Source organism: Vanrija albida (assembly GCF_041260175.1).
Source record: "Vanrija albida strain AlHP1 chromosome Unknown contig_7, whole genome shotgun sequence".
Classification (NCBI taxonomy): domain Eukaryota; kingdom Fungi; phylum Basidiomycota; class Tremellomycetes; order Trichosporonales; family Trichosporonaceae; genus Vanrija; species Vanrija albida.
In genome coordinates, this window is record NW_027191426.1 from 769,985 (window position 1) to 796,691 (window position 26,707).

The 26,707-nt window shown below is 61.8% G+C and overlaps 8 protein-coding genes across 8 annotated transcripts; 3 read left to right on the forward strand and 5 right to left on the reverse strand.

Moving 5' to 3' along the window:
* Positions 1 to 1,019: 1,019 nt before the first annotated feature.
* COF1 (cofilin) lies at positions 1,020 to 2,138 on the reverse strand (the record flags this gene model as incomplete). Its single annotated transcript, XM_069357131.1, has 5 exons — positions 1,020 to 1,045; positions 1,101 to 1,231; positions 1,372 to 1,610; positions 2,072 to 2,089; positions 2,136 to 2,138. The coding sequence occupies 5 exons, from the start codon at positions 2,136 to 2,138 to the stop codon at positions 1,020 to 1,022; spliced, it is 417 nt and encodes a 138-aa protein (XP_069205068.1).
* A 308-nt stretch (positions 2,139 to 2,446) lies between these two features.
* ain1 (alpha-actinin) lies at positions 2,447 to 5,298 on the reverse strand (the record flags this gene model as incomplete). The annotated part of the gene is made up of 16 exons (XM_069357132.1): positions 2,447 to 2,493; positions 2,534 to 2,657; positions 2,699 to 2,773; positions 2,820 to 2,900; positions 2,938 to 2,994; positions 3,032 to 3,473; positions 3,512 to 3,917; positions 3,958 to 4,057; positions 4,093 to 4,213; positions 4,249 to 4,365; positions 4,413 to 4,453; positions 4,486 to 4,532; positions 4,583 to 4,640; positions 4,700 to 4,774; positions 4,815 to 4,899; positions 5,048 to 5,298. 16 exons carry the CDS (start codon positions 5,296 to 5,298, stop codon positions 2,447 to 2,449), a joined length of 2,127 nt encoding a protein of 708 aa, XP_069205069.1.
* Positions 5,299 to 5,631: 333 nt separating this feature from the next.
* On the reverse strand, positions 5,632 to 7,300 carry CTU2 (Cytoplasmic tRNA 2-thiolation protein 2; the record flags this gene model as incomplete). Its single annotated transcript, XM_069357133.1, has 6 exons — positions 5,632 to 5,932; positions 5,968 to 6,088; positions 6,121 to 6,582; positions 6,622 to 7,076; positions 7,119 to 7,212; positions 7,246 to 7,300. The coding sequence occupies 6 exons, from the start codon at positions 7,298 to 7,300 to the stop codon at positions 5,632 to 5,634; spliced, it is 1,488 nt and encodes a 495-aa protein (XP_069205070.1).
* A 60-nt stretch (positions 7,301 to 7,360) lies between these two features.
* ERG28 (ergosterol biosynthesis protein) lies at positions 7,361 to 8,089 on the forward strand (the record flags this gene model as incomplete). The annotated part of the gene is made up of 5 exons (XM_069357134.1): positions 7,361 to 7,391; positions 7,553 to 7,693; positions 7,756 to 7,846; positions 7,884 to 8,002; positions 8,037 to 8,089. 5 exons carry the CDS (start codon positions 7,361 to 7,363, stop codon positions 8,087 to 8,089), a joined length of 435 nt encoding a protein of 144 aa, XP_069205071.1.
* A 119-nt stretch (positions 8,090 to 8,208) lies between these two features.
* Positions 8,209 to 9,138, reverse strand: Q8F55_008751 (uncharacterized protein; the record flags this gene model as incomplete). Its single annotated transcript, XM_069357135.1, has 3 exons — positions 8,209 to 8,681; positions 8,731 to 8,802; positions 8,850 to 9,138. 3 exons carry the CDS (start codon positions 9,136 to 9,138, stop codon positions 8,209 to 8,211), a joined length of 834 nt encoding a protein of 277 aa, XP_069205072.1.
* Positions 9,139 to 9,618: 480 nt separating this feature from the next.
* Positions 9,619 to 12,112, forward strand: Q8F55_008752 (uncharacterized protein; the record flags this gene model as incomplete). Its single annotated transcript, XM_069357136.1, has 8 exons — positions 9,619 to 9,684; positions 9,730 to 9,765; positions 9,814 to 9,903; positions 9,957 to 10,123; positions 10,352 to 10,790; positions 10,830 to 11,259; positions 11,297 to 11,451; positions 11,489 to 12,112. The coding sequence occupies 8 exons, from the start codon at positions 9,619 to 9,621 to the stop codon at positions 12,110 to 12,112; spliced, it is 2,007 nt and encodes a 668-aa protein (XP_069205073.1).
* Positions 12,113 to 18,087: 5,975 nt separating this feature from the next.
* Positions 18,088 to 18,609, forward strand: Q8F55_008753 (uncharacterized protein; the record flags this gene model as incomplete). The annotated part of the gene is made up of 1 exon (XM_069357137.1): positions 18,088 to 18,609. One exon carries the CDS (start codon positions 18,088 to 18,090, stop codon positions 18,607 to 18,609), a length of 522 nt encoding a protein of 173 aa, XP_069205074.1.
* A 1,567-nt stretch (positions 18,610 to 20,176) lies between these two features.
* Q8F55_008754 (uncharacterized protein) lies at positions 20,177 to 23,145 on the reverse strand (the record flags this gene model as incomplete). Its single annotated transcript, XM_069357138.1, has 7 exons — positions 20,177 to 20,187; positions 20,240 to 20,302; positions 20,339 to 20,462; positions 20,502 to 21,032; positions 21,068 to 21,610; positions 21,650 to 21,891; positions 21,930 to 23,145. The coding sequence occupies 7 exons, from the start codon at positions 23,143 to 23,145 to the stop codon at positions 20,177 to 20,179; spliced, it is 2,730 nt and encodes a 909-aa protein (XP_069205075.1).
* Positions 23,146 to 26,707: the final 3,562 nt, after the last annotated feature.

Here is a 26,707-nt window from a genome sequence, read left to right on the forward strand (position 1 = left end):
GAGCTCCGTGGTGAGTGGGAATACTACGTGGCTATGGTCTGCGAGAAAGACAGGTCGCCGGGGGTGAGAGCGTCCCGGCGCGCACGTTAACACCCCGCTGCCGCTCGTCGGCGACAGATATGGGCCACGGTGCCCGTGTGCGCGGGGCGGGGCGCCTGGCGCCTGGCGCCATGTGCATGCGAGGTGTTACTTCAGCCGCTGGGAAGAGTTGGAGAAGAGGGAGGGGATCAGGCGGAGCCAGCCTCGGACGCTTGCATCATCTTCGTCATTGACCAACGAGTCCTGACACAACCTTTTCCCGCAACGTTCATGTCAGTGCCGGCCACTAGAGCACCCGAGTTGTGCAAGCCGAGAAGGCAACGTCCCCCGGCACCCTACCGCCTGCCAGCCCCCAAGCCGAGAGCCGTATCTAATGCATCGCCGTAACTTATCCCGTAACTCGCCCCGCCTCGCCGCCTCGTGTGCCACCGTGCCCTTCAGCCTCCGCACCGCACCGCCAACGGGCCACCCGCGACCGGGGCTGGATACCTGACTCGCCGTGGCGAGTCCGTGCTCGTCGTGGCCGCGGGCGTAGCCTGGTCATGGGTGGCTTACGCTTCCTGCCTGCCACGATCCATCCACTATGACGGCTCTGCCATCCATATCGGCCACACCACCTGGTCCTCACCCCACAACACGAGTCAGAGGCAGCAGCTGCACATGCAAAGCCGCAAAGCCGCACTCGCCGCACTCAACTCGCAGCCACAGCTCAGTCAGTTCGGGCGCCTCTTGCAACATGCAACCCCGCCTGAGACGACTAGCCCCACTGAAGGCTCACTGAATCACTCCGACTGCTCAAACTGACGCAACCCCCCGTCCCCCCGCATAGAACATCTCGTTGCATGCCGTGGCCGTGTCGTCACCGGTCAGACACATCCAGTGTACGCCCGGAGATCTCTAATGTTAGTAGGGGAGTTTCGGAAGGATGGATAACGGTCCCGGCTAGAGCATGGCTAGAAGGGGGCCCAGTCTAGAGACGTTTATCGGCGGTTGGCGCGCTCGAGGACTGGCGGGGTTAGCCTGGTACGCAGCGCAGGTCACTCGTCACGCGCGCTACTCACTCGACTCCTTGGTGATCTCCGAGTAGTCGGTGGCCTGGACGTCGATGTGGATGCCCTCGAGACGGCGGTGGAGGGCGTCCTTGGACGAGGCGTAGATCATCTTGTTGCGGACGTTGGCATCGTCGGGCGACCTGGCGGCGTTAGCAAAGGGCGCGCGGGGGGGGGGGGGGGGCATTGGACAAAGGACACGCAAGCGGCGTCAGAGAGCCGCTGCACCGCCTCGGCGCAGCAGGCCCGACACAACCACCGATACACCCCGCATCCCACTCACCACTGGACAAAGACGAGCTTGTTGCGGGTGCCCTCGCCGCCGGGGAGCTCGTACTGGAAGTCGTACACGGCCCACCTGCACTCCTTCTCGGGCAGGTCGGCGACAAAGTCCTCAAAGTTGCGCGACTCGGACGTCTTGAGCACGACAATCGACTTCTTGTCGTCCGACACGCCGTAGATGACGTACGCGAGCTTCTTGCCGGTCTTGAGCTCCTGGTACCGCTCAAGGGTCTCGGGGACCTGTGGGAGGGCAAGCGAGGGGCGCGGGGTTGCGTAGGCGGATGACGTTGGGCGCCGTGGGATGTTTTCGTTTCCGTGAGCAAAGCACGGCCAAGCACACATGGCCCCGCACGCCAGCACGCATGATGGCACCGCAGTAGAGTAGCCGCAGCAGAGCAAGTCACGCAAGGAGGGCGGACGGTGCGGCGCGCACGGCAGGATGAAGCGAGGAGCGAGCGAGGGGCAGGGGTCGCACGATGCGTATGCGTGTTTGTTCCGTTCGGCGGGCACGGGGCGGGGCGGGGGTTAGACGGCGCCGGGCGGCACGCAGGCGGGCACAAGCAGCGGGGGGGGGGGGTCATGAGCGTTCGGCGGCGGCGGCGGGCGACGACGACAACAACAATAGGAGGAGAGCAGAGAGCAACAACAAGCAATCCGTGTCAGCTTGCTTCGCTCTGGTCCGAGACAAGGACTCGACGCACGGGCTGGACACCAGACGACTGCAGGATGTTAGCGCGGCTCTCTGCATCTTCTCGGTGTGCTCACCATGTTTGTGGGGTTTTGTAGGTGGTGCTGGTGGTGGGTAGAGGGGACGATCGATGGATGGATGGAGAAGGGAGAAGGGGGGGGGAGGATGTTGGTGGGTGCGGTGCGGTGCGCGGCGTCGAGGACGTCGACACTGTTGGCGTGGCGCACAGTTCCACAATCTCAGGGATTCAACCGCATGCACCCACCTTGATAGCGCCCCCCGGTTAAGGCCAAAAGTGGCACCATCGACCCGCGACTGATTTCCACAAGGCTATTGCGACTCCTCCATGCAATGTACAACTGCATCCCAATGCTCACTACACACACGTCTATGCCCTCGCCCCTCGTGCAAACGCCTGTTCCAAGAACGTATGGTCTGGGGGAGAGTCAGTTGGGCAAAGAGGTTCACAACTCACAGTCGAAACCGGAAGAGATTGTGCTCCCCTCGCTCGCGTCGACAGCCGGCATGGCTTCGGACAGGAAGCGCACAGCGTCGGGCGACAAGTTTGCAAACTTGAGGTCCTGCTGCGTGACATACCCCTGGGATGGTCAGAGGGTGGACTAGGCCTAAATCCACTCACCTTGTCGCCACCGACATCTCGGAACGCCTCTCGTAGCTGGTCTCCAGACGAGACGTCGTCCTTTGTGATCTCGACCTGGGATGGTCAGCTCTAGCACCAAACGCAGACACAGCCTCCTCACCAGAAGAGCCAGCCACGCCTCGTATGTGAGAGCGCCGAACTGCGACTCAAGCTGGCTGTAGATCGCCTCGACCTCCTCGTCCTGCAAATGTCAGTCCTTGCACCCACTCCCCACTCACAGGATACACAATGCCCAAGCTTGCGAGTGCAGAGTGCATTTCGTACACGCTCAGTGTCTGGCATGTCAGCGCACATGACACACAGCCCACTCACGTTCGTGCCATCCTTGTCAAAGTGCTTGAACGTTGACTCAAACTCCTCGAGCTTGGCAGGCGTGATGTTGGTATGGGCAGCGGACACCATCTGACCGTCAGCGGCGCTTGACCACCTGTCACCCACCTGGTTGTCCACAAATGCAATCTTCTTCCGCATGCCCTCCTCTGCAATCTCCAGCTCAAACTCCAAGTCATCGTACGTGAGCACCGTGTAGTCGTTCTCGTCGACCTTGGCCTCTACACACGCCCGGTTCGCAGCCGCAATGTCGTGTGTTAAGACGGTCCGCAGCTCGGGTAACTCGGCCGACAGCTTGACAAGGGCCTGCTTCTGGTCTTGCAGAGACCCGCTCAGGCTTCCAATCGCCTGCTCGACACGCTGAAGGCGTTCGATGAAGCTCTGGGCGAGCGCCGCAAGCTTCTTCCGCAGCTCCTCCTTGATCCTGAGAGAGTCAGTTAGGCTTGGGACCTTGGCACTCACTCTCGAATGCGCGCGTTAATGACCCGGCTACGCGCCACCTCAGCCGTCATAAGCTCGGCCCACGACGCCTCGAGGTCCTCGAGCCTCAAGCCCTCCTGTGGCTCCCACGATCGCAAAGAGTACGTGCGCAGCTTGGTCTGGATGTTGCTGTACAGCTGGGCGAGCTCCTGCCGTTCGCGGACCCAAGTGCGTTTGCTCGTCTTCTTGTAATCGGCAAACTGCGACAACTGGCTAATGGCGTCGGGGTAGGACGTGGGCTGCTCGGCCGCCTCCCACCCTTGGCGCTGTGTTGCCAGTGCCTCAAGGAGCACCGCCATGCGCTTCTCAAAGTCGTTGCGCGTCACCATGATGCTCTGCATGACCTCGGCAAACTTCTCCACACGGCGAGCGCCAGTCTCGGCCTTGTCTGCGGGTGTAAGCTCACTGGGAACGGCTCGTCTGCTCACCCTCGGACGAGAACTTGTGGAAGAACTCGGCGACATAGGTCATGACCGAGCGCTCGTCAGGGACCTCTACGTCGCAGATGTCCGACACTTCGAGCAGACGCTGGGGGTCAGCGGCGTCCAGCGTCCCACACCCACCGGGATATCAAGGCTCTCCTCTGCGACCTTGAACGCAAGCGCCGTGTTGCCTCTGTTGTCCGACTTGTCGAGTGCGTCAAAGTCGATGAGCTCGGGGCGATGGCGGTGAATGAGTGCGCAGCTGTCCGTCAGCTCGGGGGCTCGGTATCCACTCACAAGGCCAGGCCGTCCGAGAAGCTGCTCTTGAAGTTCTGCACATCGACCTCGGGGTACGGCACCGTCTTGCGCTGGCACCAGAGCAGGAGGCCGTCCTTGGCCGACAGCCCCTCCTCACTGTCACGTCAGCGCTGCTGCGTGCCCGGCCCTCTTCGTATACTGACGTGATGCCAGCGATGGTGAAGCGGAGGATGAGGGTCCAGATCTGCCGTCAGCGCCGCCTTCTGCGCCACACACCATGCCGAGGATGAGCTTCAAGTTGCCGTCGACAATGTCTTCGGGGCCTGGCGCGGGCGTCAGTGCTGTGCTCAGAGGCTCGAAACAAACAACCCACCAATGTTGGTCAGCTTGACGCCGCGGTCGCGAATGAACTGGAGCGCCTTGGAAGCGTTCTGGGGGGTTAGCATGGCCAGCCGTAGAGCTCGCAGCGCCAACAGGCAGCGGCACCCACCTCGGCCTTCTGGACGCGGAGGAAGGGCTTCTTGTTGTACCTCCCCAAGCTCGTCTCGGACATGATTTCCAGCAGCTGCAGCGTCAGCGTCTGCTCTACCCCGCCCCCCACCCACCTGGATCAGCTTGACGCCGTCGGAGAAGTCCTTGCCCAACGAGGTCATGGGCTCGAGGCCGTGGCTCTCGAGCTTGGTGTTGAGCCTGCGCTGCGTGAGCCTCCCTCCCACCTCCCCCCTCCCCCTCTCCCCTGCCTCCCCCGAGCCCCACACGTACCATTTACAAAACGTCCTGTGTTCGCGCATGTCAGCGACCATTGTGAGATGGGGCAAAGCTACTCGGCCCAACGCACCGGCTCTGAATTTCCGTCCACTCGAGCTCGGACCGCGCGCCGACGCCAGCGCCCATGCTCACGCTATTGCGCTGGCTGCCGCCGGGCGTGGGCGGCGCGCTGGCGCCCGCGGCGCGCAGGTTCTCGCGTGACTTGGCCGCGCCGAGGCTGCGCGTCCGCTCGAGCGCAAAGCTGCCCCGCGATGGCGAGTGCGGGAACCCGGCGTGCAGCGGCGTCGCGGGCGTGCTGAGGGTCGTCGCGCTGGGCGGCATCGTGGAGGGGGGAGTAGGGCCCAGTGGGCTGTGCGCTACGGTTCTGTCGGCGTGGAGCTGGAGAAGAGAACGGACAAGACGGAGACTGTGTGTGATTGTTTCGGTCGGTCGGGCGGCGAGAAGAGCAAGATCGGCGCTGCTGCCGCCGCCGTTGTGTCTTGCTTGTCGTTGTTTCTCTCGCCCGCGACAAACAAATAAATCAGGGACGCTTTAGCTCCCGCCACCCACCAAGGCAGGCATGTATGCTGTACTATTCATGCAGCTGCAGCTCCAGTGCAGCGACGGCCATGCTCTACCAAGCTATGCATGTACACCGTCGACGCCAAGAGCGCCCTACACCCCCTCCTCGTCGTCGTCAATCAAAAACTGCGCCACCTCATCACGCAGCTCTTGCGGCGTAACGTGGCGCCGCTCCTGGACCCTCGCCCCGACCCACAGTGGCAGTGGCACCGGCTCGGCCGTGGGCCGGTCCTTCTGCGCCGCCGTGAGCGGCGTGAACATTGTCAGGCAGGCGTAGCAGAGGAGCGGCGCAAGGGGGTCGGGTGAAGGGGCAGCGGCGACGCCGTCGCCCTTGCCCGGCAGCGAGGTGAGCGCCGAGCGCGCCTTCCAGTCGGTGGCCGAGGCGTCGACCGGCCTGCGGCGTCAGCGGCCGCCAAGCGTCACACTCACAGCTGGCACACGGGGCAAAGTGGCGCCGAGTTGGCGTCTCCCACAAAGCACAGCTTGTCGCCCGTCTTGTTGATGGTCGTCACGGTCGACGGGTGCGAGACGTTGAGCCCGGCAATGAAGCCTGGAGTTAGCGAGCCCACAGCCGCCACTCACGCTCAGTCAGCGCCTCGATGCTGGCCGTGGCGCCCTTGCCGCGCGCGTCTCGGCGTGCGCCCCCGCCGGTCCCGTCCCACCGGCGCTCGTTGTACGTCTGCACCCCGCGGCCATGGCACCAGATCGCCGCTTCCTTGAGCGAGACGTTCTTCATGGCCTTGATCCGCATGATGGTGCGGCCAGCGCGGGGCAGCGGCGCGGCGGCAGCCAGTTCGACGGGCAGCGCCCACCCGCGCCCGGTCGCCGTGCCAGCGATAACCCGCTGCGCCTCGCGCGTCGACGTCTCCCCGATGAGCAGGTGCGTGATATTCGGCAGCGCCTGGGCGACGACGCCGAGGAGCCCGTCGAGAATATGCGAGAGGAGCGCGGGGCGCGAGGGCGGGGGCAGCGACGCAAGGAGCGCCTGCAGCGACTCGAGCGGCGTTGCCGTCGACGACGAGGGGGCCTCGAGAAGCGGCAGGTCTGCGCGAGAGTCAGCCTCGCCCAACGCCTCCCACGCACCAGGCTCGTCGAGCCGCACCACCACCCCTTCCCCTTCCGCGCCGTCAACCCCGCCCACGCCAGCCAGTGCCGCCACGCGGCGCCGGAGCAGCGGGTCGAACGCGTCCTCGGCGCGCACGCACACGAAGCGCAGCCCGCGCTCCTCGGCCAGCTTGTCCAACAGCGGCGCGCGGCTCTCCAGGCCCGTCACGCCAGAAAAGTCGACGTGCACGGCCCACCCGCGCGCCCACACCGGCTCGCGCTGCCCGCGCGCCAGTTCGCGCCCCTCGCGGCCGATGTACCGCTCGCTCACGAGGTCTGCGAGCGCCGACGAGCCGGCGCCGGCCGAGAGCGCGACGAGCACGTCGCCCCCGCTCGGGCGGGGGAAGGGCTGCGCCGAGCGCGCGTCGGCCGGCAGCAGCGGCGGGTGCAGCGCCTTGACGACCGAGGCGCGCACCGCCGTCTCGAAGCACGCCCTGCGGGTCAGACTGGACGTACTGGTCGCCGGCTGGACCTACCGGCACATGGTGACCGAGCGCACGATGTACAGACACTTGCTGGCGCGGCAGCGCTGGCACACGCCCTTCTCGCGCGCAAAGACGCGCTTGCGGCCTGGCGTTAGTGGAGAAGCAGGGGGGCACGTACGCGGCATGACGACTGCCTCGTCGCCCTGTCCGTCTGGCTGGTCTGCGCACGACATGTTGTGATGGAGAGGAAGAGTCGGCGGCGGCGGCGAGATATTTTGTCGAGAACAGTCATCATGGTCGTCACGGAAAAATCCGTCAACAAGCGTGCCTGAGCGCGCGCTGGACGGACGCCATCGTGCAACGATTTCGGCGTCGCGTCTTGACTTTGCCCTCTTGCCTTGCCTCTGCCTTTGCCTTACTGCAACCACTGCCTGCCAACAATGAGCTCGTGTAAGTCGTGCTGTAGCGACCGCGCTCATGCCCAGACCTGCCCCCGACCCCCGCCACCGGCGGCGTCCTGCCCTACTGGCTGCTCATCACGTCGGTCGCGTCGGCCTACAACGTCGTCCAGAACTACTTTACCCTCAAGCAGAGCAAGGAGGTGTACGGCGGCAAGCCAGAGCTGAGTGCGTGCCCGGTTCATGATGCCCGACCCCGTGTTGCCCGCAGTGGCCGCTGACACGCGCAGTGAACCCCCTCGCGGGCCGCCTCTTCTCGGCCTGGACGGCCATGGCGGCCGCGGTGCGTTTCCTCGCCGCGTACGACATTGGCAACAAGGGGTGCGTGCACCGATGCCATGTGTGTGCTGACGTCAAGCCTCTATGACCTTGCCATCGTCGCGTTTGGCGTCGCCACGTTCCACTTCACCACCGAGCTCCTCGTCTTTGGCACGGTTAAGATCAACCGCGCCAGCATCGGCCCCCTCGTCATTGGCTGTGAGTGCAACATGGGACGACGCTGACACTGCAGCCAGCGGAGTCGCATGGATGCTCACCCAGCGCTCGTACTACCTTGGCCTGTAATCACTCAAATGCACCTTCTTGCTCACCGCGGGTACCCCTTCCTCGCCATCGGTGCTTCCATCAGACGACGCCACGGGCACTTGCTTCAGACGACAGACACATCAACTACGGCTACAGGATTACAACTTGGCCGACGACAGCTTGGCCGCCGTCAGCTTCTGGAGCTCACGGCGCTTCTCAAAGCCGATGGCGGCGTGCGCGGGCATGAGCACCTTGCGGTTGGAGCGCGACTGGTCGATGAAGGCGTGGTACAGGCCCTCCTTGATGGCGCCCCACGAGCCCGAGCCAATAGTCTGGCTGGCCTTGAGGCCGAGCTCGACGGCGCGCTTGAGAACCGCTCCCTCCTTGCCCGCGCCCTGGTCGTCGACAATCTCGTCGAGGACGCCCTCCTTGAGGAGCTCGGGCTGGGTCCAGCGCTTGCCGAGCATCGTGTCGCGCGCGGCGCGGGGCGTGAGGCGCGACGAGATGATCTGGTTGAACGAGTTGGGGAGCGGGAGGCCGAGGAAGATTTCGTTCATCGACACCATGCCCTTGCCCGAGGTCATGACGCGGAAGTCGCAGCTGAGGGCGAGGACCATGCCGCCGGCGAAGGCTGAGGGGTGTAAGTTGGGGACAGCATCCTTGGGACACTCCCTACTCACCGTGACCGTTGATCGCCGCGACAGTGACGAGGGGGAAGGTCATGAGGCGGTACATGACGGGGTCGTAGTCGGCTGTGCGGTGTCAGTCTGCGCCACCACTTGGCCTGCCCTCAACGTACACTCGAAAAAGTTGGGGTCAATGAGGCACGTGGGGTCGAGGCCGTTGCTGAAGAACTTTGGCAGCGCCGAGGTGATGACGAGGGTGCCTGCGCCGTTGTACTTGCCGCGCTCCTTGGGGTCCTCGTTGCCGGCACCGGTGGCGCGCCACTCTGCCTCGACAATGTCGAGCATTGCGCCGAGCTCGTGGAGGAGCTCTGGTGTGAGGCGGTTGTCGGGGGGCGAGGCGAGGGAGATGACCCAGGCGACGGGGTGGGGGCGGGTGAGGGTCATGAGCGGGGTGGCGGACATGATGGTGTGGGTGTGTGTGGGTGTGGGTGTGGTGTGTGTGGTGTGTGTGTGTTGTTGTTGTTGTTGTTGTTGAGAAGAAGAGCAAGAATATTATATACATGGTGGTTGTGAGTGTGATGCGCTGGCGGCTAACTTGGCGCTCGTGGTTGCCGGCTTGCTCGGCCATGGAAAAACGGCACGACACAAGCATGCCACTCATAACCGGACGCCATCGAGTGGAAAAGGGGGAGGATGAAATAACGCGGTATGCTGGGTGTGGATCGCGTGGTTCGTGTGGAGCCATGGGGCCATGTGGAGGTCGAGTGTTTGTGACGGATGATGCCGCCGGCGGCGGGAGAGGGAGGGAAGGCGAGGTAGGCCGGTCAGAGGACGACAACATGCACATGCAAACGACATTGCAAGCATCATCATATCATCCTACCTACCCTCGGCCGCGGCAATCGCGACGCGACTCCCCACGCACAAACCACTCTGCGCATCATGGGCTCGTCCGAGAGCGGCGGCGGCGGGCCACACACAGAGCCGCTCAAGCGACGCAGGATCACTGTACGTCAGCTCCATGACGTTGCTGACCACCTTCCCCGCACTCAGCGCGCATGCGACAGATGTCACCGAAGCGGCGTCAAGGTATGCCATGGCCGAGGTGACACTTGACTAGCTAACCGCCCAACCCAGTGCTCAAACAGCCCAAACCCCGCAGTATGCGGACCGTGTGCTGCGTTCGGCTCGGAATGCACCTACAACCGCCCGGTCAAGCGGCGCGGCGTGAGTTTTGCTGCCCGCTCAAGCGAGGTTAAACGTACTGATCGTGTGCTCAGCCCGTGCCCCGCACGCTGGGCGGCCGTGCCCCCTCGCTCTCGGCCGATGCGCAGGCCAGCAATGGCCCGGACCAGCCCAGCCCGGGTAGCTGGACGCCAGACCTCGTCGCCGAGCCGCAGGTGGTCGACGCCCTCGTCAACATTTACCACCGGATCGTGTACCCCATGTAAGTGGGACTCGGCAATCGATCGCCCCGGGAAAGGCGGGGGAAGGTGGAGGTTTGGCTGAGGAAGGAGTCATCCGTGCACCTGGGGTGGCTGGGGGAAGCCAAGTTCGAGGGCTTGGGGTTGGGGAAGCCGAGATACCGGCTACTCCTCGCTCTGAGGGCGTTGAGCTAAGCGCGTCTCGGCGGTGGACTGACCACGACGCACCCACACACGCGCTGACCGCCCAGAATGGTCTTCTTCCACTGGCCGACGTTCTCCCAGGACGTACGGGACAGGCGGTACCTCCACGACCGGGCGTTCTACGCGACGACGATGGCTGTGTGCGCCATCGCATCGGCGAGGGTGCGCGACGGCGCCGACGCCATGGGGGACACGGACGGCCAGTTGAGCCTCATGTCGACGCTGCCTTCTTCCACGCCACCGTCTGAAGTGTTCTATGAGGCGACGATGCGCGCATTCCCGCGCGACCTGAGCCAGGCGCCTGAATTCGACTACAAGCGCTCAAAAGTTCTCCTCGCCATGCTGTGTATTCAGTACGGCCAGGTCAGGCAGCTCATGACTCACTTGCACGACTACATCACGCTATGTGCAGCCGACGCCTTCCATCTCGAAAGCAGGTGGCCGCCAAACCTGGCCGAGACGGAGCTGCAGGAGAGGAGAAGGCTGGTGAGTTGCGGGGCGTAATGGCACAGACTGACAGTCAAGTTCTGGGCTGCATACACTATTGACGTCTACTCTGCCACTACCTGGGGAGGTATCGTTTCACATCGGGAGGCGCAGAGCACGGTCTTGTACCCCGCCGAGGTGTACGACGACGACGAGATTACACGAGACGGTATTGTCCGGCTGCCAGGCCCCAATGGCAGGGAGTCGCGAGGCATGTCGTTCTTGACCGGGTGGAACTTTACGACCGACCTTTACCGCATCCTGGAGCACGCTCTCGATGATCTCCGCAAGCGTCGTCAAACGCTGGAGATCACCGGTCGCGTCTCGGCCCTCTATGCCGACAGAAACGGACCCTCTGCATCAGAGGTCCTCGACGTCGTCAACAAGCTGTATGCCGACTTGCCGTCCGAGTTCAAGGGCGCCAAGGCCATGACTGGAAATCTTGAAGATGACCGCTATGGGTATCAGGGTGAGCATTGTGAGGTGTACCGAGACTGACCCCCCAGCCGCTGACATCATCGTGTGCATGCAGACCGTCAAGATGGTCATGACTGGTCTTGAAGATGCAAGTGTCGAGAAGCGGTGCGCCATTGCTGGAGAACTGCTAGACGCGCTGGCCACTGTGCCGACGGCCTATATTCAGGCGATCAGCTCCCCAATGGTGAGTTCCGAGTCGACGGCCACGGCGCTGACGACAGCTACATCACCTGGCTGGTGTAGGACATTTGCTCGGCAGTGTCATTCAGTCGCCGCTGTCACACTGGTCGTACCTCCAAGTACGCAACGTCCTGCTCGCCTTGGCAGATCTGCTCTCCACTCTCGAGTCGACTCTATCGTTTGTCCCCGGTATCGCCGAGAAGCTTCGTGATCACGTCTCCCGAATCGATCAGTACATGACGACGGCGGCGATGGACAGATCACGGCGAGCGCAAGTGTACCACAATGCGCTGCCACCGTCAGCTTGGACATCGGCGCAAGGCCAAGGGGCGAATACAGTTTCACCGTCTGCCGTCTCGGGGGTCGCAGACAGCAGCGCACGAACGAGCGGTCCGCCACCTGTGTCATCTTCGACCCAGTCCACCATCTCGCCCGGCACGGAAAAGGGTAGCAGCGCGTGGCAGACACCGTCTGGTGGACCAGCGCCCGAACCCGACACAAATGCCGAGGAGGAGTACGCATCGGTCGCGGGGATTGTCGACGACCTGTTCAAGCCGCGGAGTGGGTCGACCGGGGACGCGCAGTTCACACTCCCGATGGACTTGCTTGTCGACTGGCCGTTTGACATGGGAGAGGCGTTCGACTTTTTGGGTGGCACTGTATGAGTATTCCGCTGGGGGTTGTAGCACCTTCAATGCATTGGTTTGTGAGTGGTCGTTGCGTGCGATCGCATTGATTGACTGACTGCAGGATCTGCGCGTGCAGTGGAACAATTGGCGTCGATAAGTGGCCGTCAGACCATCCGACTGGCAGGCCCTCCGAGTGCCGCCACACCTGTGCCTTTGAGTATCATTCTCGCCGTCTTGCCCGACAACGAGCTCGCATACGGCCTCCATCTATCGCGGCCATCGTGAGTCCGTCAAGTACATCGAGGGCGTGCATCCCCTGAGGGTGGTAAGAAGCTCTGGTGCTCCTCCGCGGCCACCGAGTTCGGCGCCAGGCGCCCAGACTGTGGGTGCGCGCTCACTCCGCCTACGTCCAACGCCAGCCGCCAGGCTCCACGACATAGCATGACATGGCTCCAGCTCAGCTCGAGTCTGTCGGTATGGCCCTAGCACGCAGGAGCCTGAGCACTTACATGCGCTCATAGTCACTTAGCCATGCGCCAGAGTGCTCACAGTGCACAGTGACGATCTCGACCTCACTGGCTTTCAGAGCTCACTAACGCCGGGGACGTCAGTTACGAGACACCCGGTGGCTGAAACAGAGGATGACAGAAAATGGGTTTGTGGAGCGGGGGGCGGCGGCGGCCGGCTGAGTGGATACCTGGAAAGGCAGTGGGAACTGGGTGCATGGGTGTATGTGAACGGCCAAGCTCGACACTGCCGGAAATCCAGGGGTGGGGCGTGCCAAGGTACGGACCAGAAACGGAGAACTGGGAAGCTACTTGTACGGAATGACGAGGCAGGCTGCGTCTCTTGCAGACAGGGTGAACCCAAAGTTTGTTTCCCATTGCGACTGACGGCGCCAAGCAATACTGGGTCGATGCTTGCTTGATTACCTTTGTGTGCCTTGTGCCAGAGGGCACGAGAGGGGGGTGTGGATGGGGGGAGGGGTTACGATCGGGGCCTGGCCCGTGGCCCGCGGTGGCAGTCCATGCAGCAATCTCGGTTGCTTGGTCCAGCATAATCGGTTCCTGGTGCACGCTGTATCTGCAAAGTCCACTAGGTATGTGGATCTGATCAACAAACACCTAGGAGGGACCCTCACGTCGCGAGGAGAGCTAGCGTGGCAGACTGCGACGACGAGGGGGATGTCATGTTGTGGGCGCTGCCAACGATAGATGGCTTGGGTGAGGCCACCTGACATGTGTACCCATTGGGGGCTTGGCAAGACTTCGACGTGGGGGGACAGGGCGAAGCCGGCTGTGGTGGGGGGGGGGGGGGGAGCAAAGGGCTGCGCGGGTAGGCCCAAGCGCCTGAGGGGGAGGGGCACCAGGGGCAGCGGTACCAGGGGGAGCGACGTGCGAGGGGGGTCATCACCATCATCTGTGGCACAATCCGCGACATGGTTGCAAGCGCACACTCATGCCCATTTCTGATCTCGCTCAACATGGTACACACATGTCTCTCTCTCTCTCTCTCTGTGTGTGTGTGTGTGCGCGTGTACGTGTGCGTGTGCGTGTGCGTGAGGTTTGCATTGTGCGATAGCATGTCCAGTACCTCCGGCCAACGCATGCCTCGCGTGTCGTTTGTCGTCGTGGTCGCTGTCGTGCCACATTGGACGACTGCGACCGATGAGCTGCGACACCGCTGTTCCCCACTCGTCCCGCTCCCGCTCACCCGATCCCCAACCCCAGTTGCACGATTAAGCGCAGGCCGATCTTAGTACCGCGCGGACATGACGAATGCACACACGCGGACGGATCATGGGGCGGTATTCATTGGAGCCTGCCAAGGGATAAGGAACGCAGCCAGGTCTCTGGGCAGCCGGCCGCGGCGATGTTGTTGGCCCCGTCCGACCGACGGTCGACCCAGGCCTGCCCAGCTAAAGCTTATGGCCAGTTCCGCGTGTCTCAGCAGAGAGCAACGACTCCCGCGACGACGACGGCCGCGACCGACCCCGCACTGAATCGTCGCGCTAAACTCTCTTTGGTCGCCCGACGAGGGTGGGCGGGAATGGTCCGTATTTCAGCACGGACAGGGAAGGGTATGTAGGGGCGACGAGCAGCCGCTATCGCTGCTGCCGCCGCCGCCGCCGCTGCCGCTGCCGCCATCGTCGTCGTCCTCGGCCCGTCGTCGCCAGGATTCCGCGGGTGCACCAAGGATGAATGGGGAGGAACAGCTACGCGACGGCCGGTCCTTGGCGAGTCAGCCACCAAAGCTAGCGCGCCGAGGTATTCGCCTAGTCGTCATCATCGTCCGCGGCGGTGGCATGGGTTTCAGCTCAGTCGGTTAGTGAAGTGCATGTGGTTGATCACGCGGACGGTCGTGATGGGTGCTGTTGCGCGAAGAGGACGAAGAGGGCGAGGAGCTCATTGCGAGCACGAGGAGCGCGACGAGCACGACGGGCCAGATGAGCACATGGCGCGAGCACGAGGTAGAGGACGACGTGGCAAGTGGTGACAAGGTTCGACGTCCAGGATCCAAGTACAAGTTGCTGCTGCGCGCGACATGCGGGTGCATGTGAGTACGCGAACCAAGCCCGGGACAAGTTCCAGCCTCTCGGGCGTGCCGTGCCGCAAGGTACATGACATTTTCAGGCACAGGCGGAGGTTGACCAAACGTTGCCGACCGCTTCAAAGAGAGGTCCTTCTGCACAGCAAACGGGGCTGGTCAGTCACCGGCACCGACACTCAGCTTGACGGCGGCGGCAGTGGTGACAAAGTTCAGCCTAGTGGGCAGTGTCGCATGGCTCGGGCGGAAGCCTATTGTGAGGATACTATACTTACCACACGGCCGATCTCCTGGCGGGACACCCCGTGCGTTACCGGTGCGTTTTGAATGAGCAGAGAACGACGCCTTCGAACAGCCCGTCCCCCAGGACCCCGGCCCCAGCCCCCCCCCCCCCCCCACCGCGTGCCATGCTTCCACACCTCTGACATCACGAATTGATTGCGACGACGGCATGAGCGACCGAGGATTCTAGAATTACGTGCTCTCCGCCGCAGAGCGTAGTCGCCCAGATCCAGATTCCGGAGGCGATTAACTCGCGAGTGTAGGTAGCGGCCCTGGACCCAGTGTCATCCTGGAGACGAGCAGGCGACGTGGCCAGCGGCAGTGCTCGCGCTCTCCTCTTGGTCAAACCGCAGCCGCCTACTCCAGCGATACATGCGCTCTTGCCCTGGTGACAATAGGTGCCGTCAGGGAGGACGCGTGTGGAAGAGAAAAAAAAAGAAAAAAACCCAATGTCTCAAACCTTGAACACTGCGCCGACAAACCCTTGCCCTGCAGCAGTAATTTCGAGTATCAGCCAACAACCAGTCCTTGCTATTGCTGTCTGGCGCACACGCCGGGACGGAGATGGCAAAGCGCCTTGATTTGACTTGCGGTATTTGCCGTTGAACACGCGCATTCTGCTGCGGCCCGCTGCGCGTAACTGAATATCTGACCGAGGGCCGACAGGCACGCACCACCACCGCCGCCGTCTCAGCCACAATGCGTCTGGGGCCTGGGCGCCAGTCGGCGTGCAGGAAACTAGGAAACGACCCCAGAGTGCACATCCGGCACACACCGGCGCGGCCAAGGCGGGAATGATAGGGGACGCGTCGTGAGTACGAAACGCGTCTCGTCTTACGCACGCACACGCGCGACTCCGCCGCCGCCGCCGCCGCCGCCGCCGCCGCCTAAGCCACAGTGGCATCACGCGTTTGCGCCTCGGCCCTCGTCTCGCCTCGCGTCCCTCCCTACATTACATGGCGAAACGCGTCGGTCAGTCGGTTGGCAACTGCAATATAGGCTTCGCGTGCCTTAAAACCGACCTCCCTGGCGGATCTCTCTATGTCACCCGCGCGGCTTCCATGCATAGTTCCACTCTGGACTCCGTTCCGTCTGCTCCCCGTTGTCTCCAAGCATGCGTGCATGAGACCACCTGACGGTCGTGGCGTTCCTTGTATCAGGCTATCACGGACGGGGATGCCCCAGTGGGACGCCTAGCATCGGAGCATTCTCTCGTCCGATCGCTAGTCTGTGCTTTGATGAGCGGTTGGCTACGTCGGTGTCTGAGCGTCAGTATCCCTGCGGAGTCTGTCGGCCCACCCGCCCCCTCTCAGGCCGAAGCCCCAGGAGCAAGCCATGTCCGAGGCACGCGTGCATCAAGGGATAGGAAACAAGAGTGAGCGGCTGCCGTCAGCCAAAGATGCGCGGCTTGACACCCCACCCCTGTGAAACCCAGTTGAGCACCACCGCACGTCAGCCAAGGCAATCCGCCGTTAGCCTCGAATGGTGTCAAAGCTAGTCCCACACCAGGCTGACTGACCCACTCCCCGGCTGACGCCACGCCCTGTTTGAGACGGGTCTAGCAAGGCATCTGTCAATTTAGAGTTTGTCCTTTGAGTAAGGCGACCAGGAACCATCCATGTGGTGACCTCGTCGAGGGTGCTACTCGCGCTCCTCCTCCTTGTCTGCGGAGCATCGGTGGCAAGTAGCACCCTCCCTGGAGCCCGCAAAACAGGCTCGTGGTGCATTGGTCGAGGCCAGGCGAGCGCCTTGGCTGGCATGCGTAGTGCACTCCCACGACAGCTGTGCTCGATGCCTCGTGTACGCAGACAGCAACGACGGAATCGCGCGTTGCAGCTTGTAATCCCCGGACATGCCAAAGCGTGCGAAAGCTCGCGTCGAACATTTCAGCATGAGCAGGGACACATACCGGGGCTAGCGAATGCATTTAGGACGCCATCAACGGACTGACCATTGAGGTAGACCCACTTTCGCGACCAGTGGAGCACAGGTCGCGTCGGTGGCCTTGGCTTGCGGCATCATGTCAGGAGACTCACACGGCACCGCCCAAGTTCAGCCCACCCTTGTCTGTCCTGGCCTCCCTTGGCCTTGGACCGTCAACCCCCCACCTTACCTCCCTACCCCCGGCCCCCGACCTACTGGCTCGCGAGGTCCTAAGAACAATCTCGGACACAATGGACATTTGGGCATCCATCGATTCCCCGCAGGTTCATGAATCCACCACAGGCACGTGGCGCTAACTCTACCGGACCTGGCTGGACCTGACGACGTTAGCTAAGGTTCAGCGCGAACTATGTACACTGTACTTACTGGTACCGGTCATCCTGGCGCGCTCTGGCCTTACATCTCAGGTGGTGGGTCTACTCGTCCTCAGGACACGCATACACGCGCCCAACCCTCGCCGCGCGCCGTGATGGCCCAAAAAAAGCGCACCAAAATGACCAAACCGCGCTCCCTCTTGACCCAGCCCGCATGCTTGAGAGCCCGTTTTCGGGCCAGACAGCACGACATCAGCAGCAGCAGTAGCATTTACTTGTCTGGACCCAAGCTTGGACGGACCGAACATAGTGCAAAGAGTTCAAGCCTTGCCCCTCTCGCGTCATCCGCATCAACAACCAACGTTGGCCATCTTGCACCGCGCGCTACACGCCCACGCCCTTGCCGCCCACGCCCTTGCCGCCCCGACCTCGCCACGGCACGAAACGCACCCGATCCACAAGCCGCCTGTGCCGCGCAGTTGGGTTCGTTCATCTCCCTGGCTGCCAAGCTCGGTTGACGGCCAGACTCCAGCTGCCCTTCATCTCTCGGCGTCCTCTAAGGCACTCGAACTACGCCGTGACGTTGCCTCACAGAAACACGTCTTGGGTCACCGTGCTCGCCCAGTTTCCCTTCGTCCAAACTTTCTTTCTTCCTTCGCTCTTACTCTCTCCGCGTACGCCGGGTGCCCATCGGTCCCCCCCCCCCCCCCTTGTACCCATCCATCTCTCACGTATCCCCTCGCAATCCCCACTGGTAGTGCCTTGTGCCTACGCCCTCATCCAGATATATAAAGCTAGCGTACCGACGTTGTCCATCCCAATCTCCGTCCGACCTTGTCTTACCACCCAACACAACAACTCGTCTTCGGGCAATCAGTTTTCCCTCCCCTCCTCCTGGACCCTCAACTTGAACCCCAACCCACCATGAAGACCGGTGCTCTCTTCATCGCCGTCGCCGCCACAGTCGCTATCGCTGCCCCCATTGCCGAGGCCGACGCGCAGGGCGGCTGGCTGGGCGGCGGCTCCCCTGGCGGCGCCGTTCGTTGGAAGAAGGACGCCGAGGCCGACGCGCAGGGCGGCTGGCTGGGCGGCGGCTCTCCTGGCGGCGCTGTTCGTTGGAAGAAGGACGCCGAGGCCGACGCGCAGGGCGGCTGGCTCGGCGGCGGCTCTCCTGGCGGCGCTGTTCGTTGGAAGAAGGACGCCGAGGCCGACGCGCAGGGCGGCTGGCTCGGCGGCGGCTCCCCTGGCGGCGCCGTTCGTTGGAAGAAGGACGCCGAGGCCGACGCGCAGGGCGGCTGGCTGGGCGGCGGCTCCCCTGGCGGCGCTGTTCCTTGGAAGAAGGACGCCGAGGCCGACGCGCAGGGCGGCTGGCTCGGCGGCGGCTCCCCTGGCGGCGCTGTTCGTTGGAAGAAGGACGCCGAGGCCGAGGCCGAGGCTGCTCAGTAGAGTGCTACTCGTTCTAGTCACTTCGCGCAACCTCGCCTCGGCAGTGCCTCGGACGTGACTTGTGGTTCATTTTCAGAACCCTTGCTTTACACGCAATCGACCTGTGAGTACGTGAACAGGCCCTGTTCTGTGCCGGCACCCGCGAAGCTAATACTCGAAACGCAGGATTCGGCCACGATTATCGTCTTGGACCCGCCGTACATACGCGCTCAGTCTTCGACGCCAAACCTTGTTCTGGAGACATGGCTCCTTCCGCTCTCCTTCCGTGTCACCTTTATTACACCCCACCTCTTTTCGTTCTCTGTGTATCAACTCTCTTCTTGGGCCTGTCGTCGACGACCTGACCGACAAGCCTGCCTGCCTTTTTTTGTGCACTCGGTGCTCTTTGCGATCGACAACGACGGCTGGACGTGTTCTTTGCTCGATACACCACCAAACGCTTGCCGATCAATGTTACGACATCCGCGAGTCTCCTCCCCCACCATCGTGACTTGGTTCCGGCGGTGCAGACCTAGGCACCCTCCCACCCCATGTCTCAGTACGTGTCACGGTTGTCGGACACGTTTAAGCAGTTATGTTTCCGTTTTTCTTTCCCTTTGTAGATGTGGGTTGTCAGTAGTAACTGGTAGTGCACACCATCGAACCGTCATTCCCACTAGTAGTGGTCATGGGCCGTCTCTCTCGCATGATGAAAGGATTAGACCTGCCTATGAAGGACCTTCGCCTTGTGAATGAAGTGTGGGCGCCAGCCGAGCAGCAGCAGTAGGCTTCAGCAACCAATGGATGGTGGGGTGGGGTGTTGGATGTTAGGCAGTACGCTAACACTTTGCGGGAGTGGTAATGCGAATGACGCCCTATGCCAATGCACGCTACCTTGTGCCATGGGGCCATCTTAGTGCGGTAACGGGAGCGTGAGATGAGATCATCAGATTGGGCCAAGGGCCGTCAGTGGGCTATAGCGGGACCTTTGGACATGGTGGTGGAGAGGATGGACAAGAAAGATGAAGCGAGAATAGTTTGACGCGTCACCGCTATTGCTGCAGCGGGCCGGCGGGGAGCGTGGCGTGTTGGCAATGAATGATGTTGCGCACAGACCTCGATGTGGCGCTGAATCGAGTGGCACAGTCAAGTTGGTGGGTCATCCTTTATCCATGTGTACTGGGGGCGACAAGTTACTGCTACCCCATCAATGGCGCTGACAGACAGACAGACGGACAGACGTTGAGCTTCAGCCACCAGGCCCACACGTCGTTCGTTTTAAGGTAGCCCGCCCCTGCTCCCACCCTCGCCGCGGGCTTGGAGGTACTCGCTTCCGCAAGCGTTACTGTCGCCAGCTAAACCGCTGGCTGATCCAACGTCCGTCCTCGCTGCTGGCGTCCACTTCGCCCTCTGCCACAAAGTCCAAAGCTCGCATCTTGACGCATTGAATCTAACCACCCGTACATACATCTACTTGGGTCCTAGCGCCCAATTCATCCTTCACACTCACGTCTCTGCTCACCTCATCTAGGTACGCTCGAAACGGTCTCAATAAAACAAAACAGTCGAAGAATCACGCCCGCATCGCTTAAACAGGCCCTACAGCCTTGTCAGCAACCAGAACGCACGCAGCAGCAAGTAGGCAGCTTACACTTATCAGGCCCAAAGCCCCCCGGCGGCGCCTTGATGGATACCGCTCCACCATAGTCGCTTGCTGACAGTCAGCACAATAGTGCTGATCTCTACTCACTTTTCTTGTACACGGTGTTGCCCCACCAATTGAATTTTACACCAGGCAAAGCCAACGTGAAGAAAATGAAGATCGAACAGGCGATGGTCCCGACGTCGAGACCAGCGCCCATCAGGTAATTGTACTGGGCGAAGTCAGGTCAAGCTCGCGACAAACGACATACCTTGGCCCACCATGTGAAGTGGGTGCGACGGACCCAGTACTGGAAAATGAAGCCGATGACAAGGAAACAGGCCACGTTCATTCCAGTTGCCGGGGGTATCGCCATGCAGACACTGAAGATCAGGACGAAGTTGAAGTTTCGCAGCCAAGATTCTGGGTACCTGCGACACCAGAGCCACAGAGGGACCGGCAAGACTGCCCCAACCAGCATCATCCACAGCTGTGGCTGGTAGATTCCGCCTTTATCGAACAGTCGGCCCGGGCCGATCAGACCCCAAATGATAGAGGCCGTGAACAAGGTGCGCTGGTTGGAGCAGGTGAGGAGGTACTTTTGATTCGGTGTGCAAATGTCCTCGATGTGTGTGAACATAAGGTACTTGACGCCGACCTGTGTAAAACAGGAAACCGTGCACGCCAACATCTGAGCGATGAACATGGACCGTGGAGGGATCTTCATGTAGTGTCCGAGCTTCATGTCCTTTGTGAAGTACATGGCCTCCGCCAGGGTCTGCACAGCATACGTCTTGAACATCTGGGAGTCAGCTTGCGAGCAAAGTAGCAACATACCATTCCAGGGATCGGCTGGCCGGGGAACGCGTAGCCCGGAATAAGCTCGGCAATCAGATTGATGGACGGTTCCAGATTTGTCATGGCGAAGATGATGGCGACCGGGATGATGTAGACTCCAGCCAGTAGCACTGCGACAAGATAGCCCCACACTGGCAGCCCCGTGGCGAAGACCTCGACGGTCACGACACCTAAAACCAAGCAACAAGCGAACGAAACCATATACCACCAATCGGGAACCTCAGGGTAGAAGCCCATCAGCTTCATGTGGATATCGATGAGCTCCGTCTGGCGGTTCCGAGCGGTCAAATAGATTCGTTTGCCATGGTAGAGACCCGTGTAGACGAGTATCGAAGTCGTGAGGGCGAACGCCAGCATGTACGTGACGGTGAACGTGGCAGTCAGGTAAACTGGCGAATACTGGGAGTACGCTGTGAGATCGAGTGTGTACTCTTTCGTCAAGATGCGAGAGACGTCGTACGGCAGCTGGAAGCGATCGGCAGGTGCGATGGCAGAGATGGGAAGGTATCTGGTGTACCACACCTGTTGACTCAGAACAGCACTTAAGAGTAAGGTGCTTACGTTGTTATAGTAAAGCGTCGGTGCGATGAACCAGTAAAACAGAAGGAAGCCGATGCCAACGTTGGCCTGAGCCCACCACGGAGCAGTCAGGGGGTTGCCGACCCAGATGATCTGGGACCAGTCGAATGTGAGGATACCCATTCCGAGGCCGTAGGACACGCCGAAGAGTTGATTCACCACAGTGTTGTCCGGCTTGATCCAGCACATCCAGGAGAACCAAGACAGTCCGGTGAAGATGAATCCTGGGGCATGAGTTGGGACTTCTTCAAACACGACTCACCAGGTACCCAGAAGTAAACGAAAGCGCCGAGACCCACCAAGCCGAAGAACTTGAGGCGTGTCATCTTTTGTCCGACGGTGCCACCAGACTCGGCGTGAAGAACGTTGAGGGTGGTGCTGACGACCAGAACACCTGGCCAGACCATTGAGGCCGGGAAGACAACGTATCGACGGACAATGCCAGCCATTGACAAGCCAGTCAACTGACTCGAGAGGATGTACAAGATGGTGAAGGCGTAACTGAAGTCGCGCTTGTACCACATGTTGGCAGCAGTAACGCTGTGAAGGCCATAGGCGGGGATAATCGAGACGTTGCACATCATGACAATGATCGTGTGCTCCTTGATGTTAAATGGCGACTTGTTAAAGCTGAACTCGAAGCCGCCGAGCCAACTTGGAAACGTCCAGACGGTGTAAGGAAGATACTTGCTCATCATCCTGGCAACAGGATAGATGGTCACCAGAATCACGACAGTCGGGATCCCTGGTGCCGGGGTGCGGAAAGTGAAGAACGTGTTGATGGCAGCCGTCATGCTTGAGCAGAGCAAGCCAAGCGTGATCGAGCGGAAGGTCATCACGTCCATGTACGGGTCGTCAATGTTGGAGACTGAGGCACGGACCTCGATGTAGGGGCTGTCCTCATCATAGTCGATGTAGGCCGCGTGGTTGGCGGGGTTGAGGTGGGTCGAGAAGTCGGGGTGCTGGCCGGGGGCGAGTTCCGGTGGTTGCCCCGTTTGCTCTGTTTCTGAGGGGTCGGCGGTGCTGGCGGTGCCCGCGGTGTTGGCGGGGCCGGCGGCGTTGGCAGGCCCGGGGGCGTTGGCGGGGCCGGCGGCGTTGGCTGGGCCGGCGTTGTTGGCGGGGCCGTCGGTGTTGGCGGGGCCGGCGATGTTGGTGGGACCGGCGTTGTTACCCGGGGGGGCGGCGTCGTTGGCGGGGCCGGTGTCGTTGGCGTGACCTGCGGCGTGAGGGCCGGCGTTGCTGGCGCGAGCTGTGTAGTTAGAGGGGCCGGCGTTGCGGGCGCGAGCTCTGTAGTTGGAGGGGCCGGCGTTGCGGGCGCGAGCTCTGTAGTTGGAGGGGCCGGCGTTGCTGGCGCGAGCTGTGTAGTTGGAGGGGCCGGCGTCATTGGCAGGTGGGCCAACCTGCAGTTGGCCACCCAACCCATCACCGGTCGTCCACTCGCCAGCGGGAATTGTATCGGCGCCGCTGAGCTCGCTCATGTTGCCACGTGATTGTAGGCGTCGCCCATCGTGGGGCTCACTGCGAGACGAGTGTGGACGCATGTCGTACGCGGTAACAAGGGAAGATCGCCGGAAACTGCTGCCAGAGTGGCGTTCAGGTTCCTGTTCTTGGCGTTCAGGTTCCTGTTCTTGAAGTTCGTGTTCTTCAACGCCGTCTTCGGCATGGAGAGGTGTCGCGGGTGGAGTTTGTTGCGCAGTTTGTTGCGCGTTCGGAGTCCGACCCCACACAAGCGACGTAATCGCATTGAGTGCGCGCATTGCGGTCGACGGGGCCTCATCATCCCGACCGAAGTTGTTGCGACGGCGCTCCATGTACCCCGAGTAAACACTGTTGTTCATGTTGTCGCGGCCGCTTAGGGGCCCGGGATTCTCGGGGTCGAACGTGCGTGGCTCATCGTAATCCATGTTTCCCGGAACTAAGTCTGCGGGGTCGATCTTCTTGTCTTCCTCCCCCACGTCCGATGTCGCCTGCGCCGATGACGCCTGCGCCGATGACGCCTGCGCCGATGACGCCTGCGCCGATGACGCCTGCGCCGATGACGCCTGCGCCGATGTCTCCTGCGCCGATGTCTCCTGTGCCGATGTCTCCTGCGCCGGTTCGTCCAGAGGTGGCACCACAAATGCCCAGAGATGGGAATAGTCCGTGTCGTCGTCGTCTCGCCGCACCTCGGAGTCTGTCGCCTGAGCGTAGAACGGCCGAAGTGGGACAGAGCTCTCCGGCAAGTCAGACAAGGTGGACTCCACGCTATCGGGTCGACGTTGGGTGGGGTGGGCCCATCCAACAGTCCGGCGGGCCGCGGGCGTAGGGATGGCGCCTTCCCTCTGAGAGCCATTCAAGATGGGCACAATCGGCGAGTGTCGGTCTGCCGACTCTCCATGCGAGAGCTGCGTCTCGAGGCGTGAAGTTGGTGCGATGCCAAGCGGGAGGGCATGACTGGCCAAAGATGCTTGGGTGAGCTGACCTGTCGTTGGTGCAATGTTGGCAGGGGCGCTTGGTGCAGGCGGAGGGGTACCCCGCCTTGCTGATGAGGACTGAGGCTGCGATGGCAACTGCTCCGGTTGTGGTGCAGCGGACTCCAGCGAGTAGGGAAAAGGGGACGAGTCTGCAGTCGAGCTGGAATCTGCCGTCGTGTTGCGCTCATAGGATCGGGGTTGAGCGGCAGTGGGTTGGGACTGAGTGGCAGGGGTGTGTGGCTGAGCGGCAGAGGGCGGCGGTACGCGATGCGCAAAAGGGTATCCGTCCGAGTCTGCTGACGCCGGGCGCTCGGGGGATCGGTACTGAGCAGCAGGTGCCCTTTGCGACAGGTCTTGCTGTGACGGGGTGATGACGACAAAACCAGATGAGGGTCGCTCGGACCTGCCGTGGATCGTCCCAGGCGCGTCGCTGTCGGCCACGGAACCCGATCTGGGTTGCGAGAAATCGACGGCAGGAGTGCTCTTATTGGCATCTTGGAGGTGACGGCCCAGTACGGGAAGTGCGCGCGGCGACGGATCTGATGCCCCGGCCTGAGCAGTTGTAAAGGAACCAATCGTTGTCGTCACGCTGCCCGCCGAGCTCGCTACTCCAGTGCGGTCACGCTCCTCGCCAGCCTGCCCCGACACTGGTGGTCGGGATGACCCATCCTCTCGCTGCGATGTTTTCGACATGCCGAACTCGAACGACGGTTATCTGCGATATCAGCTGTCTGAGATCTAGGATCTCGCCTTGCCAGCGGCCCTTGCGCGCGGCTGTTGGTGCATGTGACCTTGGCGTAACGCGGCGCGTTCCAAACATGGCCGCTGCAAGCGAAAGGTACTCACCACGTGTTGACGACGAGAAGGAATTGAAGGAACGGGGGAAAGGGGTTATTGCCGTGGCTAGGTACCGAGTTGCGGGGACGGCGGGGCCTGGTCAAGAGACGTCGAGTCGGTCGACGAAGGGGATGTCAAAGATGACCAACCGTGCGATGATCGCGTCGACTGCACGCAGCACAGCAGGGCGGGGAGGTTGAAACGGGGTGTCGGGGTATGGCAGCAGCTGGCGTTGTAGATTGCGTATCTTCGCGTACAACCGTACAATCGCCACGATGTTCAACCACGTGATGTATGTCAACAGCGCACACAGAGCGTACACAGCCAGCTTCCAGAACACGACCAGGAGAGATATGATGGAGGAAGGGGGGGGGGGGTCGCCGTTCGAGTTGGAGTGCGTGTCGTGTTGGTCGTTGGCGCGTTGGACGCTGGCAACGAGCGACAGAGACAGGGGGAAAGGAGCTGGGGCGCGTCTTGGCGTCGGCGAGCCAGCGAACGATGGTGGGTGTGGAAAAAGCCGAGTTGGAGGGGGTGGTGGTGCTGGGGAAACTGAAGGGCTACGAGTGAGGGGGAAGAGTGAAGAAGCCTCGTCGTGCTGCTTGGAGAATGGAGCACGAGCTCGAGGTAGGTTTTGTAGAACTGGCTAGGAGGGTTACAGTGGGGGGGGAGAGCACGGCAGGCGAGGTGGAGGACAAGGAAGGAGAGCAGAGGAAACGACATGGTCAATCTGGCGCAAGGGGGGGGGGGTCATGAGCCAAGTGCGGCTAAACAACGCCACGCAATGGAGGGGGGGGGGGGAGGATCCAAGCGCAAACCTTGCAACGACGCCACACAACCATTCGGCCAAAGGACGGCAGAGGGAGGGGAAAGGGAAGCCAGGCAGACAAGCCAAGGCAGCAAAGGATCGAAGGGCAGCCAGGTTGTCAGTCTGTCTGCTATGCAAACAAGGACCCAGCCAGACATTACAGCAGAGGGGCGCAGAGCAGAAGAATTCCACCCTGAATCCTTTCCGGGGACAAGTAGAGTTTCAGTAGACCAGGGGGTCCAGCCCCGCTCTTGTGCCTTCCCCCTCGTCGTTTCTAGTTACTATGCCAAACCACCCTGAATCACTATCCTTGGCTCTTGTGCTTCGTTCCATTCAAAGCTGACGGGTGACCTAGGGAACTGACAGGGAGACCCTGATCCTGATTCCTGTCCAAGTGGGGTGGACGCACGGGAGGGAAGAGGTTCGGCTGGGGTGCATCTCTGCATTACCCTGAAACGTGACCCGAGCCGGCTGACAGTGTTTGAGCTCGTTGCCCCAGTTTCCCACGACTTTGCTGCTAGTGCCGCTGTTTGTGTCGCTGCCCCCCTACCCCCCCCCCCCCTGCACGTATGGCTCTCTCTGGCCAGATGGCCCAGACGTTGAAACAAGTTACGTACCCGTCAAGATAGTCCGCCCATCCCTCCCGCTCTGCAGTAAGCTGAAGTGCACGGCCGCCGTCGTCAAGACGAGTAGACCCGTGCCGTTTGGGTGGTATCCGCTCTGCCCCTGCCTTAGACAAAGGCCCAGACGTCAGGCGGCAGCGGCAGCGGCCGCTGTGGCCTTTTGTGGGCTTGGCAGCGGAGGGGGCATCAACCCCTCGTCTGCCAGTTCCTCGCCTGCATGATCGATGGAGCGGCAAGCGCGGACCTGGCCCGCTGAACAAAGGACCAAACGACGCCAAGGTGAACTTTGTTACGCTGCATGCCCGAGTCAGAGCGCCAGTAA